General features: G+C 33.9%; 3 protein-coding genes across 10 annotated transcripts in view; 1 reads left to right on the top strand and 2 right to left on the bottom strand.

The window, feature by feature from the left end:
• Window positions 1-2,841: 2,841 nt before the first annotated feature.
• LOC106343705 lies at window positions 2,842-6,167 on the bottom strand. 3 transcript variants are annotated; one of them, XM_013782994.1, is made up of 12 exons: window positions 5,592-6,167; window positions 5,373-5,520; window positions 5,121-5,266; window positions 4,868-5,050; window positions 4,620-4,695; window positions 4,416-4,487; window positions 4,255-4,340; window positions 4,083-4,156; window positions 3,946-3,991; window positions 3,598-3,707; window positions 3,315-3,489; window positions 2,842-3,218 (listed from the first exon to the last, which is right to left on the bottom strand). In XM_013782994.1, the coding sequence occupies exons 1-12, from the start codon at window positions 5,850-5,852 to the stop codon at window positions 3,030-3,032; spliced, it is 1,566 nt and encodes a 521-aa protein (XP_013638448.1). In that variant the 5' UTR covers window positions 5,853-6,167; the 3' UTR covers window positions 2,842-3,029. The 3 variants fall into 3 exon arrangements, with proteins under 3 accessions (XP_013638448.1, XP_013638447.1, XP_013638449.1); XM_013782993.1 differs by having other exon boundaries at window positions 4,416-4,695; XM_013782995.1 differs by having other exon boundaries at window positions 4,416-4,695; window positions 5,121-5,271; window positions 5,592-6,136.
• A 3,698-nt stretch (window positions 6,168-9,865) lies between these two features.
• Window positions 9,866-12,547, top strand: LOC106343825 (nicotinamide adenine dinucleotide transporter 2, mitochondrial-like). The gene is made up of 9 exons (XM_013783152.1): window positions 9,866-10,290; window positions 10,375-10,470; window positions 10,808-10,914; window positions 11,030-11,078; window positions 11,228-11,331; window positions 11,427-11,521; window positions 11,616-11,704; window positions 11,805-11,899; window positions 11,990-12,547. Exons 1-9 carry the CDS (start codon window positions 10,209-10,211, stop codon window positions 12,356-12,358), a joined length of 1,086 nt encoding a protein of 361 aa, XP_013638606.1. The 5' UTR covers window positions 9,866-10,208; the 3' UTR covers window positions 12,359-12,547.
• Window positions 12,548-13,030: 483 nt separating this feature from the next.
• LOC106294896 (probable serine/threonine-protein kinase At1g18390) overlaps window positions 13,031-22,273 on the bottom strand; it is a 40,858-nt gene continuing 31,615 nt past the window's right edge. The window contains exons 1-6 of one of the 6 annotated variants that reach the window (XM_013730598.1): window positions 15,814-15,957; window positions 15,544-15,720; window positions 14,812-15,478; window positions 14,697-14,732; window positions 14,359-14,601; window positions 13,034-14,278 (exon numbers count right to left, since the gene is read on the bottom strand). In XM_013730598.1, the coding sequence (XP_013586052.1) occupies window positions 13,305-14,278; window positions 14,359-14,601; window positions 14,697-14,732; window positions 14,812-15,451 (1,893 nt within the window). In that variant the 5' untranslated portion in view covers window positions 15,452-15,478; window positions 15,544-15,720; window positions 15,814-15,957 and the 3' untranslated portion in view covers window positions 13,034-13,304. Of the gene's footprint in view, window positions 14,279-14,358; window positions 14,602-14,696; window positions 14,733-14,811; window positions 15,781-15,813; window positions 15,958-22,273 lie in introns of those variants that run through there. The other 5 variants (XM_013730597.1, XM_013730594.1, XM_013730595.1 and 2 more) reach the window with 5 other exon arrangements.

Raw genomic sequence — 22,273 nt, 5'->3', positions numbered from 1 at the left:
AGAGTTTTAGTTTGGGAAAAAAGTAAGAACTTTATACAACAAGAAGTTACCAAATGAAGAAAAATCAGACATAAAAACTTACCAAAACGCTCAGATCTATTATGAAAGGGAGACTTCGTCAGAAGACTTCCAGGATTCCAGACGACTTCCAGACGACTTGCAGGAAGTCCAGACGACTGAAATGAAAGTCGTCTGGAAGACTTCCTGGAAGTCGTCTGAAAGATTTTCTGGAAGTCGTCTAGTGCATTATATTTTAGACGACTAACAGGTAAGTCGTCCCAGAAGTCTTCCAGATCTGAAAAACCTCCATATCAAATCCAGATCTGAAAAACTTGCATATCCAAAAACGTTTAAATGACTTAAAAACAGAGAAAATGAGTGGAAGATTAGATAAATCTACCTTTATAGAACACACAAAAATACATATATAAAATTAATAGATCTACCTTTAAATGAGTGGAAGATGAGTACCTTCTGATTAAAAACCTACAAAAAAAGATAGATTAGTAAGAAAGACATGAAACAAAACTGAAAATTTCATATAAAATTTCGTGTTTTCAAGCCAAAGAGATTAGAGAGAGGTTGAAGAGTTTTAGAATAATGAACATTACATTTTTGTTGCAGCCATTTGAGAGGAAGAGAGAGAATGTGTAAATTTTTCTTTATATAGGGAGACAAAAAATCCAATTAGGTTAAATATTTTTGATTCAGACGACTTCCTAGCCTAAGTCGTCCAGAAGACTTTAATATTTTTAGCGGAAAATTAAAATATTTTTAGCGGTAAAATAAAATAGAAGACTTCTCAGACGACTTACTTGTAAGTCGCCTGGTTTAAATTATTTAAGTGGAAAAATAATTTTAAAAAAAAATTTAGGCGGGAATATTTGGACGACTTACATGTAAGTCGTCTGTTTTAATTTTTTCACCAGACGACTGAAATGTAAGTCTAGACCCTAAACATAACCTCTAAACTTAATTAACTAACTAAACACTTCATAAAATCAAATTAAACTTCAAAAGTGTTTACTATACACAAAAATAAACACGTATAGGTAAAAAAATAATTTTTCAATAAAACATTCAAGCTTTCCAAAATCTAACCCTAAGAATACATACAATACTACAACTTATGTTGCAAAACCCTAGACCAAAGAATACCATGATTCACTACCTACACTCATCTATGTTGAAAACAATTCAATTTTGTTATATTTTAATTTATATCACTTAAAACTGTTTATAATTACATGATTTTAATTTTTCACTTATCAAAATATTTTTTTTAAAAATTATAACTTATTTTTAAGATCAGCTACACCAGAAGACTTACTTTGAAGTCGTCCAGACGACTTCCAACATCTCAGACGACTCAGACGACTCAGACGGCTTACTGGGGCTATATTCGTAAAAATGGCTTCTGTTTTTTTTTGGTCACAAGGGGCTGAGCTGTAATTTCACAAGGCTTTTATGTTAGTTTTGCATTTGATTCAAGTTTGGGTATAGGTTTGGGGTTAAAATCAAGTTGTGTGTTAGTTTTGGCAAATTCCCCTCTGTTTTCTTAGATAATTACATAAAATCATTAAATAGCATAAGCCGATGTATGTGTAATTGACTAAAAATAGTTTATAATTATTATTATTGAAATGTTTTTTCATAATCTTTAGGTGACTATAATGTCTTACAATTACAGCAAAAAAATACATGTAAATTATATTTAACTTATATAATATGATCTCATAAAATCAACCACAATTTTAGTGCTCATTTTAAGAGATATTAAAAATGAAACCTAAAAATATTTTTTTATGATAAGTTTATTTTGATCAAAAAAATTACAAAAGCCTTACTGAAATTTATTTCTTCATATTTATTTTCTTTTTTGATTTTATGTTTGTGAAACTTAATATACCCATAATCAAAATACCCAAGCAAATCTGAAATCTTATTTTTAGGCATACAATTATTTAAAAGTTATAAAATATTTTAATTATTGTAAATATTGATATTCGTTCATGAGCTTACAAAACTTTATCAGCAATACTTATGTATGTAGTATTTTTATTGAACATCCCTTTATTTTCTAATGTTTTTTAAAAAAATTAATATAAAATTTGATAAATATTATGAAAATACACACACATTTAAGCGAGAAATAAAACTAATTTGATTTGACTTAACTAAAAACAAAAATAATTATACTTGAATTTGAATTTGAAAGAATACATGTAATCCAATAGTCAATATACTCACAACATGAGCTACTCGACTAATCCAACTTATATCCAAAATAAAAGATCTAACTACAATAACAAAAATATAATTTTATAATAAAGATCTATTTATTTTTATACATATAGGTTACATAATGACTCAAAATATATTAATAAATAAAAATAAAATATTTACTAATTGTTATAATATAGTTTTATATTTATATATACGCGTGAGACTTCAGAATATTATCGTTATAATCATTTATGTAATTTTGAACCAAACACTTCAGTTTATCTTTATTTTATTCTAAGCATAATTTATAATACATTATAAATAATCTTACTAAAATATATTTAAATATCTAAGAAAATAACAAATCTAAATGCAAATAAAAATTTAATCAAAATTAACTATATTTTGAATAAAATATTATAGTTGAATTGAGATAAATGGATTCAATCCAATATACCCAAGTGATAAACAAATTGACCAAAAAAAACAACCAAACTGGCTAGATATACAATTTCACAAATCATATGTCTAATTAAAATAAAATAATATTATTAATATAATATATATATATATATATATATATATATATATATTATAAATTGATTTCATACCAAAAATAAAATATCAATTAATTATAATATACTAATTTTATAAAGAGTTACATCCATGCATGAGCACCGGAGAATCCCCTAGTACAATGTATTGGCTATCTCATTGGTATTTCATATTTATCAAAAGGACTTCTCATTCTGCCAAAGGAGCACACATGGATTAAATAAGCTGTGGCCACAGGCCTTCACTAATCAAGATTCAATAGTGTTCTTCTTTTTGCAAGCGAAGAGAAGAAAATAACCAGCTCCTGCAGCTATTACTGACATAATTAAACCTCGCTTATTGATCTTGAATGGAATCCGGCTACCGGTATAACCCGCTGCCCACCGTACCTTAAAACTAAATCCGCAACTTGCTCTAAATTTCTGGATAGAGAATCCCTGAATCAAAATCAAACATAAGCAGTAGTAACAAGGTTAAGAACGCAAACACATATTGTATGCATTTTCATTTGGATTAAAGAAGAGTATAATTACCTCTGGTAATTTGTTTTCTACAGCTAGGTTGTCGATATGCAGCCTCACGTTTGACGCTGCAGCCAACCAGAAACTGCGATCCACTTTTGAGTACACATTGGAAACTATGTCAAACAATGTCTGAGCGCCATCCTCAGTGGCCTTTAGGATAGATTCTTCTCTGCTCCTGCGGTTTCTGTAAAACAAGATTTATTCTCCCATCAAAATTCCTTATCAAGTTTGCTCAGTTATATCCGCAGGTTTTCAGAAAGTCAGATTCTAATCTACAACAGCATATTCATACTTGAGATATCCGCAAAGCATGTGTTTTGGCCACAGATTGACCCTTCCATGCATGGGAATCACTACATGTGGAGAAAGCTCCAGGAACTTATATGTCGTTTGAAAGTATTCCTGCAAATGAAAAAATGGAAACTGGGGAAGTTGTGCTACTTACATTTGATACGATGACTAAACAAAACTTTCGAACAAACTGTCTCTTCTAATATTGAAGCAGCAAAACTTGAAAAAAAAAAACACAACTAGGAAACATGCCAGCCTATAGCAGGTTAACCTTTTCCATTGAACAATTCGAAATAGAAAACAGCGTGAGCATACACGACCAAGCTTCCAAAGGCTACTTAGCACTTACCGTCATGTTCCCACCTGACCTTATGTCCAAGAAAGCACTTCCTTTACTGAAACAACGCAAATTGATCATTAACATTTTGTTGAGTCACTCTATGTTCACTTTAGCAACATAGATTTAGTGAAGTTGCCTCGTCTTACCCAACACAATGATCCCCAACAATCAGAGAACGAGTGGGGTTATGAAGTAGTGCCATATGGCCATCTGTGTGTCCCTGGGAGAGTATGTTTCCTTGGTTAATAGTTTACTAAACAGTATACAGAGCAGCAAATCTAAGGGTTACGCAAGATTTTAAGGTGGCTGGATAAGTACCGGAGCGAAAATGACGGTCAAACTCTGACCATTGACATATATGTTCTCTCCTCCAGAAACTGGGGTATAGTTACCAGACCAACCATCTGAAATCACAAAGTATTCGAACATAAGACGAAATTAACTTTACAAAGATGGAACACTATACTGAAGAATGATACCAATGCGGTTCTTAGTTTTGACATGTGCCACAAGAACAGCATCAGGATTGCTTTCTTGTATAGCAGAAAGTCCTGAAACATGGATGAAGAGGAGGTATATCATAATAGTCAATAAAGAAGCCTGAGTTAAATTTTCATAGAGAGAGAGTAGGGAGGAAAACAAAAGAATCCACCAAACCAGGAGAGAAAACAAGAGATCCATACCACCAATGTGATCACGATGGTGGTGTGTAACAAGGACAATTAGCTTTCTAGGTAAAGCATCAACAATTTTTTTGAGCTGGATCAAGACAAAGCAATGCAGTTATGAATAGTTTGTAATGATAAACGTACAAACCAGATCTTTGAAGATGGCGAGAAGAGTTTGTGTATACATTCCTAACTCCTAAGGAAACAAAGGATATATATATATGATACGAAGAGCAAAAACTACACATGGATTTGGGAAAAACCTCAGTGTGGAGTTTGTAGTGGCAACCAGGATCCACAATCAACGCATCCCCACGAGTTACAAAACCTGTCTCTTTATAGTCCACTGAAACATTCTCTGGAGCAAATACAACCAGATTAGTTGTCGTGAAAGGTTTCAATGTCCTGCTACGCATTGGCACAACCATAACACCAGGTGGATATTCCTGAGGTTCAAAAAGACCTGAAAGTAAGATTCTAATTAAATATTGATAAGATTTTCTGGTAACAACAGACCTGGACAGGTAGAGAAGGTGACAACTTCTGCTTCATGGAACCATCCCCAAGCCCGAGTAGTACTAATGGTCCAACACGATCACTTCCCTGTTTTGCATCAACAAGACAGTCAACGCAAGCTTCCATGGACATCCACTTACAGTTGTCTGCACTACAACACAATAAACGAGTGAGTTTACTTATCCAGATTCCAGTTCTCTATTTCCAAAACCTCAAGAAAGAAACAAAACATTATAGGAAAAAAGGGACAACCTTGTAAACTTTTGTCTGTATCCATTAGCTTCCCGGCGAGAAAACAAGTACGGACGCATGAGTCAGGTCCAAACTCAGGCTCCACTACATACCTGTCGAAACTCCACTCTCCCACATCGCTAAACTCAATCCCTAGATTCGCCAACAGCTGCATTTACTCAGGGAGCAAATGAGAAAAGGCGAGAGAGAGAGAGTGTAGTGTAGAATTACAACACTTACTCCATTCAGGATAGTTTCTAAGTCGAAGTTCTTCAAATCTATCTCTTCTGAGCACGATTCAGCTATAGAGAGAGAAAAGCTGGACCTTGTTCCGTCTTCTAGAGTCGGTAGATCTGCTGATGGGAGGTCCCAGAGATTGGAATCGACGTAGGAGTCGTAAGCTTCGTCCCCAAATTTTGCAGGATGTTTTTGCTTCTCGAGGAGGAACTGGGCGGAGTCTCCAGGGTTCTTGATGATCACCGCAAGATTGAGATTGCCCATTTTCCGCGGAACCTGAATCCGAAAGTGGTTGAAGCTTTAAATTCCACTCTTCCTCATATGTAAATGATTGATCTTTTATACATCACACTATTGACCCCTTCTTTGATTTTCAATTTTGCTTCTTTTTATACATCACTAATGTTTCTCTTTCAGTTTGAACTTGAAGCTTGACGATGCAAATTAGCTGACTGTCTTGTCTTGGCTTCGATTGGGGATTAGACTTTGAATACTTTAGTTCTCGAGGAACGCCAGTCTCCTGGAGGAACGCCTCTTACTAAGGGGATTCTGTTTGGATTCGTCTTTTAGACTAGCACTAGCCTTTATTCCATTCTCAAATTAATTAAAACTACTGGTTTGCCCGTGATTTCGCGGCTAGTTATATTATATAAAAAAATATATATTATCTTTATTGTTATAATTTTTGAATAATAATCAAAAATTAAAAATTTTAATTTTTAATTTCAAATATTTAGATAATCAAAAATTTTGTGTAACTCCAATATGACCAATACAATGATCAGAAACTTTTATCATGAAAGATCTTTTGTAAACGGTTTTTTGTTAACTTTAAAAAACATAAAAGTTATAATAATTCATTACCTACAAATATAATTCTTTTATATAATAATATATAACTATTAAATTTATTTCTATAAAAATGCTAAAGTATTTTATTTAATTATACATAACTAATTGATAAAAATAAAAAAAAAAGATAAAACATATATATTCTTTCTCTAATTCTACAATTAGTTTCCATAAATTATTATTTGTAATATAATTTGTGTTATTTGGTAATTTGTATTAATTAGTTCTAGAGTTACTTTTTTTATTTGATTAAAATAATAACTAATAAATGTTAACAACCAATCAAATATAACTATTTTTTTTTAAACATAACTTATTAAAGATACATAATTAAAAGTCAATTAAGTGGTTTCTCAATTAATATATAGTAGGATTTATCTCTTTAAAACTAAGGATAAATTTGGTTAAGGTAAACATAAAAACATGTATTAGGAAAATGGTAGTTTAAGAAATTTTTCTATTAATTTGTTCTAAATCACACTTTTTCACTCATTTTTTTTATTTTAGTGTTTAACATAAAACTCAATTGGGTTAAGCAAACAAATTCTTCCTTAAATGATCTTTGATCATCACACTATTTTATCAAACACTAACGCATTCAACCAAATGTTTTAAATTAAAACTAATCATAGTTTACATATCTTTTAAAATTACTGTTTTAATTTATTTTAAATTAAATTAAAACATACATATATTAATTAAATATGATTAACTAATAAGAAAAAATAATATTTCAATTTTTAAATAACCAAATGTCGTTATTTTAGGCATATATACTTAATATTAATGTGAGATCCAGTATTATATGAAATAAAATGTTTTATCTGTATAAATTTTGTTAAAATTTTATTATCGTACATTTTAAAAGTTTATTATAGCGTAAAAAATACATCTCATTAATTTTTAAATGATTTTTTCTAACTTTCAATTTATATTATATTTTTCATCATTGACTTTAACAAATGTAGATATGGTCATTTTTATTGAAATTCCTTATAGTTTAATGATTGAATAACTATAGATGGTTTAGGCTATAAGAGATTAGAACGGTGTAGGTCTTCATCATATCCGGAACACTTATTTATATGTCGAGCTTGTATCTGTTACAGACGTGAATGTGAATAAATGAGATGGAGTGGGAGGAGAGGTGGGTGGAGTTTAATGATTGAATTAAAATAAGAATTTAAGAAAGGGAGAAACCTTACATAAAATCTCTTCGGAGAAGATAGCTAACGATGAGTTACAGCGTTAAACTGGAAAAGAGCGTACAACTAAACCTAAACACCAGACATGCCAGAAAGATGAAAGTATTAAAGCCCAATGAATAAACAGAAAGCCCGGCTACTCCTCCGCGAGTTAGAAACACAGAAAAAAGCTCTGCGAGTTAGAAGCAAAAGGAAAAAGAAGAAGCTCTCTCTCTGCTCGACACGTGTCACAAAATAGGGTAGGAGGGATGACGTGGCGCATTGTGTAGAATTTTCAAGGGATGACACGTGTCGCAAAAGCCCCCTAACACTTGTCATGAGAAGAGAAAAAACTAACTTTATATTTATAGATAGATAGATTAAAAAAATTAGAATTTTCAAGGGAGGACACGTGTCGCAAGAGCCCCCTGCCACTTGTCACGAAAAGAAAAAAATATAACTTTATTTATAGATAGATAGATTAAAAAATTAGAATTTTTAAGGGAGGACACGTGTCGCAAAAGCCCTCTGTCACTTGTCACGAGAAGAGAAAAATATAACTTTATATATATAGATATATAAATTCCTAGCTGTCATTGAAACATAAGTCTTGTGATAAAAAATTATGATGCAAAAGGGTAAAAGAAACAAAACAGCAAATTGACTCAAATAACATACAAGGTAAGTAAGAAGAAAATTAATGAACCAAATACCTATTATGAAATTATGTTGTTTTCTCCAACACTGCTACTCTGTTTAAAACATTTAAATAGCTAAAATCGATGGTATAGAATCAACATAAATCTATAAATCTATACTATTAAAATAGAAGTTATGATTTTTTTTCATGTGTGTTTTTATTTGGACCATCCATAAATATTTTTATTAAATTTTATATAACTTAATTATAATATCTTTTAATAACTTTATTTTTATTTGAAATACTAATAAATATCTTAAAGAAATATATAGCAAAATCTTCCAAATATCTTTTAGAATCTTTTTCAAATATATTTCTGAAATTAGTTATTTAAAATTTTAATTATCACAAAGTATAATCAGAAACTAAATTTTAGTTTAGATTTGATTGTAAACAAAAAAAAAATTATGTAAAATAATTTAATAATATTATAATGATAACCATTTAAAATTTGATTTAATTTTGAAAATTCAATTTAAGAAATATTTTAAAAGATGTTTTTAAAAAGAAATACTCATTTCTATTCCTAATTTAAAAATAAAAAGTATTTTATCTATTTAACACATAAATTATGAATTATTTCATATCTGATTTTTTTTAAAAAAAATTTAAATCACTTAGAAGTCATACTTTTAAATGTTTTTACCTTGTAATATAATTAATTTACATTTTCTTTCATAGATGAAACATTTGATCTTTATTCAATCGTATATATATAAGAATTTCATTTACTGTTATTAACGTCTGTGTATTCCCTTGAATTAAAAACCAATTCGGTGTATTATTTAAACAGCTATACTAAATTGGTTTAATTAAATCACTATATACCAAATTCTCTTTTATATAGGTTCAACTTAATTTGATTTTTGAATATATTTCAAATTAAGAAATAAAACAAAAATTATGTAAATCAATATTGTTACATAATAATGTTTTTAAAATAAATTTTGTTACAAAAATACAAAATTTATAAATTTTATAGTACTAATATTACAGACCACATAAATATTATTATAAAATTAGATAATATATAAGACCAAATTATATATATTAATTTATTGATATATTTTATTGCATAACCTAAAATATTTTAGTATTAAAGAAAAGCCGGACGGTCGTGCGGATCAAAGATCTAGTTATTGTTAAAGAAAAACTACAACGTTTTAATTTTAATGGACTTTGTTCGTTGTTCGTAGAATATGTTAGAGCACAAAATTAGATAACAAATCCTTATATTATGAGAATTATTCTAGATAAGATGAGAAAACATATTTTGTTATGTTAATATAGACATCATTTTTACCAATTTAAAATATCTAGATATCGAAGGATCTTCACACTCTGTAGCATGTAACGAAGTTTCACATTCTTAATGCAAAAGTGAAATTTTTTCTCTTATCTTATATTCCTTATTTCCATTATTGGTTCTAATTTTACGAAAGTGAGATTGATATTCTATTTTTTTTTGTCTACTAATCCACTCTTTCTTTTTTATTTACTGTAAAAACAAGGAAAGAGATTCTTAGCAGAGCCGAGAAAGTGTTAAACTTTCTTCTTGAATTGTGTGTTGATGCCAAAGTAACAAACTGCGGAATCAAATCTACCAGATTTGTTTTCCAAACGTTATAAGAAGGAAAAAAAACCGACCCTCTCTATTGTGTGTTTAACATTAAACGCCTAAACCATACGCGACCCCCTGTTTTAGGAGAAGGGCACAAAGTCTCTTCCTTTACCAACCCGCACGTTCCGCCCCGGGTCGGGTCAATGTCAAAACGGACGGGAACTGTTTATATTCATCCCACTTCATCATCAACTACTTGAGAGATCTCTTAATTCAAACTTTTGAGATACATTTTTTAGGGTTTAATTCACAATCACGTGGAGATGATTGAGAATGAGAGCTCTTCCTTGGATTACCGGAGCATTCGAGAAGTCGCCTGCAACGCCGCCGCCGGAGCCACCGCAGGTTCAGTTTCGATGATCCTTTCTTCTGTTTCTTTCTCCTGGGTCTCGTTGGTGAGTTTATTTGGTTTGGGGAACTTTTTTTCAGGGGCGATCGCGGCGACTTTCGTTTGTCCATTGGATGTGATCAAAACGAGGTTACAGGTTGTTGGTCTCCCGGAAGCTCCAGTCTCGGGGAAAAGAGGTAACTTTGAAACCTTAGTTTGCTTCACTATGTTTAACAAGCTGATGTAGGTGTAGATCTTATGTGATGATGAATGATGACATGTGATTTGTGTGTGTATGCATGTTTGATCAAGACTCTCTCTGAAGCTATGCTTATAGTTGCTAACAATATGAAGCTTAGTTTGCTTAAGAATGTTAAAAAGTAGATGTAGCTGCTGCATATCTTATGCGATGATGATGATATGTGATTTTTCTATGCATTTTGTTGTTGTTGGAGTTTGTTGCATGTTGATCAAGACTCTCTCTCTGGAGCTCAGCTTGTAGGTGCTAACAAGCTGCATCTGTTGAAATATCAGGTAGCGTGATCATTACAAGCCTACAGGATATAGTTAAGAAGGACGGTCTTAGGGGAATGTATCGAGGTCTTTCACCAACCATCATTGCTCTCCTTCCCAATTGGGCTGTAAGCGCTTCTTTTCTTCTCTGCTGGCCCTTTCTTTTTTCAGTACTTTCCCAACGTTCTCCTACGGATCTGCTATGTCTTTCCTTGTAATCAAGATATTCTGGTACATGCACAGGTTTACTTCTCTGTTTATGGGAAGCTAAAGGATGTACTTCAGTCAAGTGGTTTGTTCTCATCATTAACAAAACGCAAATCTTTTTGTGCTTTATATTTTGCTTATGCAGCGCTGGAAGAGTATTGTTGTCCAGTGATTTCGTAAATTTGGTTTTCTTTTTACCAAATTCTTTTGGATCGTTCGGTCTTTTCATGATAGATGGCAAGCTTAGTGTTGGGGCAAACATGGTAGCGGCTGCTGGTGCCGGAGCTGCCACTTCTATTGCAACCAATCCACTTTGGGTTGTCAAGACAAGACTAATGGTAGAGCTTTTGTACTCTTTTCTTTGGTTTCAGTATTACTTTACATTCTAGATTGTTTTCTTTTTATTGTGTTTTATTCTCACACTTTTGTTCAGACGCAAGGAATTAGGACGGATGTGGTACCTTACAAAAGCATTATGTCTGCTTTTAGTAGGATTTGTCATGAAGAAGGATTGCGAGGGCTTTACAGGTCACTATTGGCAATGAAACTCTGTCACTTTGAAAGCCTTTTTCCTGTGACATTTCGTGCTTATATCAGTTATATCTTTCCTGTGTTGGAACAGTGGCATTTTACCTTCTTTGGCGGGGATTAGCCATGTTGCAATCCAGTTTCCTGCATATGAAAAGATCAAGCAATACATGGCAAACATAGGTAAAGCATGATTCCTCCACTAAATTACATAAATCTATTTCATATGCTCCTGTTCCCAAATCCCAACTGGTTTCTGATCATATCTAGTTAAAGCTCTCAGATAATACATCCGTCGATAATCTAAGTCCTGGCAGTGTAGCTATTGCTTCTTCAATCGCGAAAGTACTGGCCTCTGTTTTGACTTACCCACACGAGGTCTCTCTCCTCCTGTTCCTCTATCAACCTCACTCTTAGGCTCATAACTAACTGATCCGGGACTAAGATAGGTTTATGTTACGTTAGCAGGTAATTAGAGCCAAACTTCAAGAACAAGGGCAAATGAGAAACGCTGAGACTAAGTATTCCGGAGTTGTTGATTGCGTCAAGAAGGTGTTTAGAAGCGAAGGGATTCCTGGAATGTACCGTGGATGCGCCACTAATTTACTGAGGACAACTCCATCAGCAGTTATTACATTTACAACCTATGAGATGATGCTTAGATTTTTCCGACAAGTTGTGCCACCAGAGACTAATAAATCAAACAATCAAAATAGAGAAGAAAAAACGAAGAGTTTAGTTAGTCGACACGGAGCAGAAGAAGAAGAGAGCTTGAGAGAGTCACAAACCCAATCTAATAAGATCAACACTTCACCTATCCGTCTTGGAAGCAAATAAGGCTTGTTTTCAGACTGGAGACATGCTCCTAGTCCTAAGTTTTTTTTTTTACCTAAAGCCTTGTTTCAGTTGAGTGATTTTTTCCCTTCCGGTGATCAAGTTGTAACCTGTTCTCTTCTAACAACTGTTAACCTATCAATACATAACTTTTTTGGCCCTTTTGAGTTATAATGATGATAAGCGTGCATAGAAAGCGATTTGAGTTATAATGATGATAAGCGTGTATAGAAAGCGATTTGAGTTATAATGATGATAAGCGTGTATAGAAAGCGATTTGAGTTATAATGATGATAAGCGTGTATAGAAAGCGATTTGAGTTATAATGATGATAAGCGTGTATAGAAAGCGATTTGAGTATTTCAAATGTAGATGCTTTGAATGGAATTTTTTGGACCTTAATGATAGAGGCTGCAAGAAGGAAGAGGATTTGTTTCCTTGTTCTTTCTTAGTATTGGGGGGCGCTTCACCTACAACGAGGTAACAGAGTCTTATTCTAGGGCTATAAGCTTTTACCACTTGTTGAAGGAACTAATGGAAGCCATCTGTTTCTGGTTAGAGAGAGCCTTTGGAATCTTTCCCTTTTATACTAATGATGCATGCAAATTATTTTCTGGTTAACTAGATAGATAGGCCTGAAACTCAGTAGATGCTATTGGTATCATAATGGAGCTGAGAGGTGTGAGTAATCTTAGTCGAGCAAAACCTTTTCAGTCAATTTTTTTTTTTTTGTTTTCTTTTGTTTAGACATTTGAGTCAATATTACATACAGATATAGTTACATATGTTTGAGTATGATAGACAAAATTAGACATAGAAAATTGGTGATTAGTAGTTCAAGTTATGTCACTATGTATATTTTCTCAATACCTGCAACTTCACAACTCTGTGTTTCATCTTATATCTTTCCACTGACACAAATGAGAAGAAAGCAAAACCTGATGGTACCTTAGCAACTGTAGGCACTGGTGTTCGGTGTGGTTGATTTACTGGTCCATTGTTCAGTCACAGAGATGGGTGACCGGGGGAATTTTTTATTCTGTATGAGCGCAGCCTCTCCCCAATCTGGTGGCGAAGGATGCGGAGTTACCGTCTCTTCTCTGTAGTTGTAGTATTGACATTTTTGCTCCTCGTTCTGGATCTCCTTTAGCTCCTTCACAACCTGTTCCGTTGTAGGTCTCATTGTACCATCTTGCTGCAAGCACTGAAAAGCCAAACCTGCCACCATTGTAGTCATTTTCCTAACTCCTTCATTGGTTCCGTATCCAAGACTATGATCAATCAGCTCGTGGGTCGCGTTGTTCTGTATCTTGTTTATAGCTAAGCTTGATAGGTTGATCTCACTCTTGGACCTGTTTATATCAACAGCAGGCTTGGACGATATCAGCTCTACAAGAACCACTCCGAAGCTGTATACATCGCTCTTATCGGTTAGATGATAACAGGTATGATACTCAGGATCCACGTATCCTGCAGTGCCCTGAGGAGCAGTTGAAACATGAGTTGCATCAGTTGGGAACAGCCTCGACAGTCCGAAATCCGCAACTTTGACGCCGTAGTTCCGGTCGAGGAGAATGTTTGTAGTCTTGACATCGCGGTGAATGATATCAGAAGCATGAAGGTAAGCCAAAGCGGTCGCTGTTTCAATGGCGATGCTCATGCGCATCGACCATGTTAAAAATCCTTGGTGTGTTGGGTTTTCGGTTTCACCATAGAGATGATCTGCAACTGTACCGTTTGGAATGAACTCGTAGACGAGGAGAAGTTCTCTGCTGCGGCGTGAAGTGCATCCGTAGAGAGAGACTAGATTCTTGTGATGGAGACGTGTGAGGATCTCTATCTCGTTCATGAACTGCTCGAGTCTTCTGTAGTTGTGCTCATAGAGACGCTTCACTGCAACTTCTCGTCCATCACGCACTTTTCCTGAGATTAGAGAAGGAAGTAAACATTGCTTAACAGAGAGATGTCACTTTCTATAAATGTTAGTGCTTTGATCATGTTACCATAGTAGACAGTGCCAAAGCCTCCATCTCCTAGTAACCTGTCTTTACTGAAGTTGTCTGTTGCTTCTTGTAGTTCTTTATAGGTGAAGATTGGTATCTTAAAGAAGACATGACTAAACTCAACGTCAGAGTTCGAGTTGTATGTTGAGATGAGGTCTGAACTGTTTTTCCTTCTCCAATTCCTTTGGATGAAGATAAAGAGTGCAACCAAGCTGATTATCAAGATGAGAAATCCTCCGATTCCTGGACAATTAGGGAGGAAACTGATTCAAATTGGATACTGTGTGGAGAAAGATAAAGAAACTAAGTTGGCTGAACAGAACATCTCTCTTGTTTACCTAATCCTAGCTTTAACTTCAGATTTTGGTAGTCATCTACAACAAAGAAGCGGGAAATTGAATTATATTGTCATCTCATATGTTTCATTCATCATTCATGGTTCATTGTGCATACCTTTGCTTCCTCCACGGCAGTGAAACTTGTCTTTGATCATCGTACATTCTCCTCCTCGTCTATAGCAGTGACGGCAGGCTCCAGTCACGTTTGTACGAAGAGAGAAAGTAGCATTAAGATTAGACTGGTTCTTGTTTCTTGAAATATTCCAGCTCTCTGGAGTCTTGATAATTGAACACCCTGAATGATCTGTCAAATTGGAGTAGTACAAGCTGCTTCCTCCTCCTTTGCAATTTGCATAAGTGAAACCATTCTCCCTACTGCTGTTGCATTTGTACAAAGTGGTCAACTCGAGCCATGGAGAATCTGGAAGAGAGAAGTTTGACAAGTCAGTACATAATCCTGCTTCCAAGCTTTTGTTAAGTCTTGGGTCGGTGATGGTTATGGTGTTGGCTTGAGAGACGCTCTTCACTTTGTACCATTTCCCATTTTTCTGGAGCTGCATCTCTGAAATCTGGTGATCAGTGCACTTCAGCCTGAACAGACCGCATCGAGACCGCATGGTTGTGTTAAAGAAAGGGAACCTGAAGTCGAGGCTCCCACAAGAGAATGTTGAGGCACAATCTGTCATTTTCTTGCGCCTGGCTTCTGCGATGAGAAAGCAGAGGAAGAAGAAGACCAACACAGAGATAGTCTTCATCGGTGATGTGATTCTTGATATCTAGATCTACAAAATATCAAGACTTATGTTCCATTTTCTGAAGAAACTATATTATATCTTTCTCCTCCTACCCGTTTGTTGTATGGTCCTTCTTTGAATGGTATTACGACAGGAGAGTTGACTTGTGCGGAAATTCAGACAGAACTGTAGAGGAAGAAGAGCATGGTTTATGAGGTTGCAAGAGAAGAAGATGAAGATATGTGGGGACAGCTTTGAAAAAACTGTGCAATAGTCTTTGAAGCTTGCTGCTATATTGGAAAAAAAAGAACGTATGAGATTGGTTTTGACCGGAGACTCTGGCTGAATGGGAAACTTTCAATTCAATAGAAATTTGGGTTTACCTTTTGGTCGAAGTTGCATGTATAAGATTTGACCACGCACCACTTATCTTAATATCTTCATGTCTTGTCAACCTCCTCTTGAGTCTTCCATTATTAAAGCGTTGGAAGCACTGAAAGTGAGACTATGGTTTTGTTTGCTCTTTAGAGGTCTTCTGGGTATGCTTTGCTTTAATATTTATATATTTATAATCCGGTTTAGGATATTACATAATGCATTGAAAAATCATGGGAAATGATAAGAGTAATTAATTATATTTTAGAACTTGATAATGATGTCTTGCTAGACACCAAAGAAGACGAGAGTCTGATCATGATATTATTAAGATGGAAGAAATAGCGAGCAACTTGCGGAAAAGAGAATATCTTTTAAAAAAAAGAGATTTGTATTGATGAAACACGTTCTGTGTAGAATAAAGACGACACGAGGGCTACTGCATATTCATGTGTTGGACTAATTTGATTCTGTCGAGCTATAAATATATAATTAGGATTAGTCAACAAAAATATAATTACCCTTTCCGAGATTCTTTAGAGTTGAGTTAACTATATGCTCTCTTTTAAAAAGCATTGACGATCATATAAGGGGTTATACGTTCAATCATTGATCAAAATGATCATAATTACATAATAAGTACATAGATTGAAAGTTCAGCGACTAGTCTTCGAACATATTTGCATACAATGGAAGAAAAAATAAGTGGTAGAGAGAAAAGAGAGATTCTAAAATGCAATGGAATGTGATCATGAAAGCACCCACATGTCGGTTTTGTGATTGGTCGAAAGTCAATTTTGGGATGTTGAATCTGGAGGCTCCTTTCATAAAACTCAAGTTGGCCAACTCTTTCTGCCCTTTTGTTACTCTTTGTTAATACTGATCTAATAGAAGTCTTCAAGGCTTCAATTCTAACCGCTCCGAAATACGCCTCAGAGCAAAACCAAAACTCTAATCGCTCCAAATATGGTCTTAGAGCAAAACGTAGTATTTTATTTTTCTACATCTGAGTTTATGAGAAGCAGAGTTCATGAAGAGACATGAAGACAAACTGGTACCATTCTCCGAACCCAGATTTTTTTGTTTCATGGAAAGCTCGTCGGTAGCATCACATCGTTTGGTCTCCTACTGGATGTGTCTTTGATGCATGTAACTCAACTAGACAAACACGTCATGAGAAAACAAAATGAAAAATAATTACCACTACGCCAAATATAAACTAGGGACCTATAAACTATCCCATACCTAGGGGTGTCAATTCGGCATGGCCCGGCCTAAACCCGCTAAGCCCTTAAACTTTTTTGCCCGGTCCAGTCCGACCCGGAAATATTTTAGGTCTCGAATTCAAAGCCCGGCCCGATCTTTATAGGGCTATGGGGTTTTTCGGGTTTTTTTTAGGATTTTCGAAAAATAATTTGTCATTGTCATTTCCATCATTTTAATATATTTGAATTTTCATAAAAAATAGTTTCATTGATTTTAAACCTTTCTTCTTTATCAATAAAGTTTTACTTTTTCGTATGCTTTAAAAACATATTATAAACAAACCAAACTTAATAAAATTTAGATATTCAAATATAAATTAAAACTAAATATATAAGATAACGTTGATAAACATGATCAAACGTTTCATACTTTGCATTTTGAAATTAAAAAAAATATGTTGTACATAAAAGAAGAATGTACATTTGCAAAATTTAAAGTGTGACACTTATAATGATCAAACAATAAAGTGCATTAACAATTTTTATAGTTACTTTATTAGAGTTTGGATAAAAATATTAAAATAATATGCAATACTAATAATGGTTTTGATTGTAAAAACGATAATATTTAAGTTAAAGCATAAAATTTCGGGTTTTCGGGCCGGCCCTAGCCCAAACGGACTTACGCCCAAAATACCCAAAATCCAAATGGACTTATCCCAAATAACCCAATTTTTTTGGGCCTTATAAAACTAAGTCCAAACCCGGCAATTTTTAGGGCCAGGCGGGCTCGGGCTGCGGGTTTTGACCATAATTGACATGTCTACCCATATCCACCCAAAAATATATAATACTAATTGTATCACTAAGACACTAATTATAGGTACTAACGTTTACCATCTCCTATATATTAGTCCTAGATTTTTCATGGATTAAATGACAACAACATTGGTTAAATAACAATCTTAGGTAATATGCTTACGTGTCAAGGTGAGAGCACTCTTCAGAGCTCTTTTTTTAATTAAACTACCCTTACTAAAGTTATTAAAAAAATAGCACTAATGGACCACTCAATACTGTATTATATATCATTAAATTTAAATATGGAAAGAAATAACCATTTAATTCTTTCCTTTGATATTTGGCCATTCAATGTATTAAAAAGAAAAACGTAATTATATTTTTTGGAAAAGAAGATTAGAAAAAGAAGATAAGCCGGAGGGATTCCGGAAAATTGTATACATATTTGTATATATAATATCACAAAATAGTTTAAGCAAAATTTGGTTGCATAAATTTATTTTTCCTTTTTTTTTCCCTTTACCGACAGAGAAGATATGAAAGAAAATGTTATGTTTTCAGTCTAGTCCATTTGAAAGAGTGAATTATACATCAGAATATGACAACCAATATCAAAATCTTAACAACACATGGACGATTTAATGATAAGCAGATTCTGGAAAGTTAAATAATATGGGTTCGAAATAGTTTCACAATACTAAACATATGTAGCCACGTAGATATGGAATCATGTTTTAAATTTTGTTTAAATATTATGAGAAAGTCCATACGTTGTCAACGTCACAAACTCTCTTTAGGAATTAGTTTGTGCCGTTCCATAAAGAAGTATTCCAAATAAAAAATTCTCTTTAGGAATTAGTTTGTGCCCTTCCTAAAAAAGTACTCCAAATAAATCAAAACAAAAATATCGAAAAACTTATTCTTCACAAATTTAATCCAGATCCGATCCCATATAGAAGGGATCTTCTATGTTCTCTTAAATGTTAGAAGTGAATCTAGCGCTCTCCATAGATCATAGAAGGACCCTTCCACCGACCAAAACCAGTTAAACCAATTATAATTAATTATAATTTTTAAATGTTTATATAGTTTTTTTGTCTAAACAGATTTTATTGATAGATCGAAGTACAAATCGAGTTATAGAATCGTAAGCAAAGAAACAGAATACAAATTATTACACAAACAGAAATATGCGACATATGTTGAAGATGAATCATTCGTAGACGTGAAGATTGACGTTGATTTCTTTTGCAGTAAGCCTTATATGCTAACAAAACATATGCTCTCTTATTTTGCTTCTCCAGAATTTGTCTCACTCTAATATGATTGGTATGCTATTTTGGCAATTTTTTCTTTCCAAATCGTATAGAAAAACCCATTGCATCTATGACATGCTTTGAAACGTCGACACGGTACCAATTAGTTTGTATATGTGTTCTTGGTAAGAAAATAGATTCTGTATAACCTTCCTTGCGACATAGATAGCTTGACCATATAATCTTTTGTGAAACCCATCTATATGATGGTGTAGATAGCAGTTCGGTTTGATTCACCCTTTTTTATATAATTGTACCAAAGCGATTTTTGTGGTGGTCTTCTCTTCCATAAGCATTGAAGCCCTAGAACGAAATCACCCTGCCATATAAGACACATACAAACATAGTTGGTAGTAGACTTCATCAATGGAGGCCCACTCACCGAAGATAAACTCTTCTGGATGAAGAGATACCACACATCAAACACGATATCCCATGTCCTTATCATTTTCTCTGAACAGGAACCAATTTTATTACACATGAATATTATTATTACAGTCAACACTGGGAAGAGAAAACGACGAGAGAACCGTATCGACCAAAGACACAGTTTGGATGTTTCACCAAAACAGAACAAGAACACCAAAACATGCACCATCTCTTCTGATTTGAAGATATGATCATCACAATCAATTATGACTCGGTAATAGAAGAAACAAAACGGTTCAAACATGAACCAACAACAGCCATGTGAATAATGAAAGAAATTGAAGAACAGAGTGAAGAACAAGAGAGAGAGAGAGAGAGAGAGAGAGAGTAAGGAAGGATTTCTTATTTCTTTAGATCTAAAAAATGTCATTACAATTGGTTATAAGAGACATAAGCAGAATAGAATAGGCTTACTCTAGTAGCCAAACACCCTTGGCTTACTAGAGAAACTAAAATACAATATCAGTCTGCTTTTACTGTAGCTCTGCGGATACTGTTCATGGCCTTGCTTGATTTCATGTGGCAAGCCTTGCTAGATGAAAACTTCGAATGTTTATTTCTTTATGTCAATAAATAATTCTCCATCAGAAATAAGCCTGATAATCTATTGAAGTTGGTGATCGGAATGACATTCTCTTAACAAAAGAGATAGGGAAGAAGGCATTGAATATGAAACATCAACAAAACCAACATGGCATTCATGATGACCATAATTCAATGATTTATTTGCTGTAGAATTAAGTAACAGTGCACAAGATACTAAGACGAGTACGACCAACGTCGGAGTCTACGCCGGCCGGTGAAAGTGCGATAAAAGACAGTAGTTACAGAGATCGCTAAGAATATCACCCGAGAGAGAAACCGTTAACTATGACTTTTAGTTTCTTTTCTCTAAACGTTTACATTGTTTAAATAATAATCTAAGTCTCATACTCTTTACGTTTTTCTTTTAAAATGTCATTTTAACATTTTTTCTTGTTATACAAAAAAATTATTTTAGAATTCCAATGCATATTACATTTACTTTTACCTTATTATTAATTACAAATTGTATTAATTTTATAAATAATTTTATTTATCTCAAATACTATTGTTCTAATATGTGTAATTAATAAAAACATAAATGCAATTCAATCATTTTTTTTTTAATTTATGTGAAAATGTTTAAGTGATTTTTTTTAAAAAGGAGGGAGTATTAAATATTTTAGGCACTAGGTGTTGAGTTAGTAGTAATAACTTATTACCCGTTTAACACCTAATAATAAAATTAAATGGTATTTCAAAAAACTCTAGTTAAAAACAGATCGATGAACACCAAAACATGCACCATCTCTTCTGATTTGAAGATATGATCATCACAATCAATTATGACTCGGTAATAGAAGAAACAAAACGGTTCAAACATGAACCAACAACAGCCATGTGAATAATGAAAGAAATTGAAGAACAGAGTGAAGAACAAGAGAGAGAGAGAGAGAGAGAGAGAGAGTAAGGAAGGATTTCTTATTTCTTTAGATCTAAAAAATGTCATTACAATTGGTTATAAGAGACATAAGCAGAATAGAATAGGCTTACTCTAGTAGCCAAACACCCTTGGCTTACTAGGGAAGCTAAAATATAATATCAGTCTGCTTTTACTGTAGCTCCGCGGGTACTGTTCATGGTCTTTCTTGATATCCTTTGGCAAGCCTTGCTAGATGAAAACTTCTTCTGTTTATTTCTTCATGTCAATACTCCCCCTCAAGCTTTACCATAAGGTATGGTTAAGCTTGGAACTCATGAAGACATCCCTCATTAAAACCTTTTGTGTGAAAAACCCAATGGGACAAAAACACACAAAAGAAAAAGAGTAGATGTTTCATGACTTAAGGGGATCATGACCTATCCAGGTCTATGAGTCCCAATCTCGGATGAATGAACTCACAGACTTTAGTACTTGCTCCTTTGGTGAAGATATCAGCTAGCTGGTATTCACTTCTAGTGTAGCAAGGTAGAATGATCTTCTGCTCCACAGCTTGTCTCACCTTGTGACAGTCCACCTCAATGTGCTTTGTCCTTTCATGAAACACTGAGTTTGAAGCTATATGAATGGCCGCCTGGTGATCACAGTGCATGGTAATTGGTGTTGATGTCTCTATGCCCAAGTCTCTTAGCAAGTTTTTGATCCAAATGAGCTCACTTGTCAGCTTCCTCATTGCTCTATATTCTGCCTCAGCACTTGAACATGATACCACCTTTTGCTTCTTGCTTTTGCACGTAACTAGATTGCCTCCGATGAAGGTGCAATAACATGTAGTAGACCTCCTATCCACTCTATCACCAGCCCAATCTGCATCACAATATCCCACAATCTCTGTGCTCTTGTTGCAACCCATCCAAACACCTTGACCCGGAGCCTCCCTTATGTATCTCATGATCCTTTCCACCATATTCCAATGATGAACCTTCGGTGCTTGCATATGCTGGCTGACTTGGTTCACAGCAAAACAGATGTCTGGTCTTGTAATGGTGAGATAGATCAGCTTTCCAACCATCCTCCTATAGAGCATGAAGTCTCCAAATGGTTTGTCTTCAAACTCCCCCTCACGCAAGACTTTGTAGCCTTCTTCAAGTGGTGTTTTAGCTACTTTTGCTCCAAGCTTCCATGCCTCATTTAAAAGATCAAGTGCATACTTTCTTTGAGATAAGAAAAGCCCCTCTTTAGAGCGGCATATTTC

This window comes from Brassica oleracea, chromosome C5 (genome assembly GCF_000695525.1).
Source record: "Brassica oleracea var. oleracea cultivar TO1000 chromosome C5, BOL, whole genome shotgun sequence".
NCBI classification, from domain to species: Eukaryota; Viridiplantae; Streptophyta; class Magnoliopsida; order Brassicales; family Brassicaceae; genus Brassica; species Brassica oleracea.
Note: the sequence above shows the minus strand (reverse complement) of the source record. Positions and strands in the feature narration are given on the sequence as shown.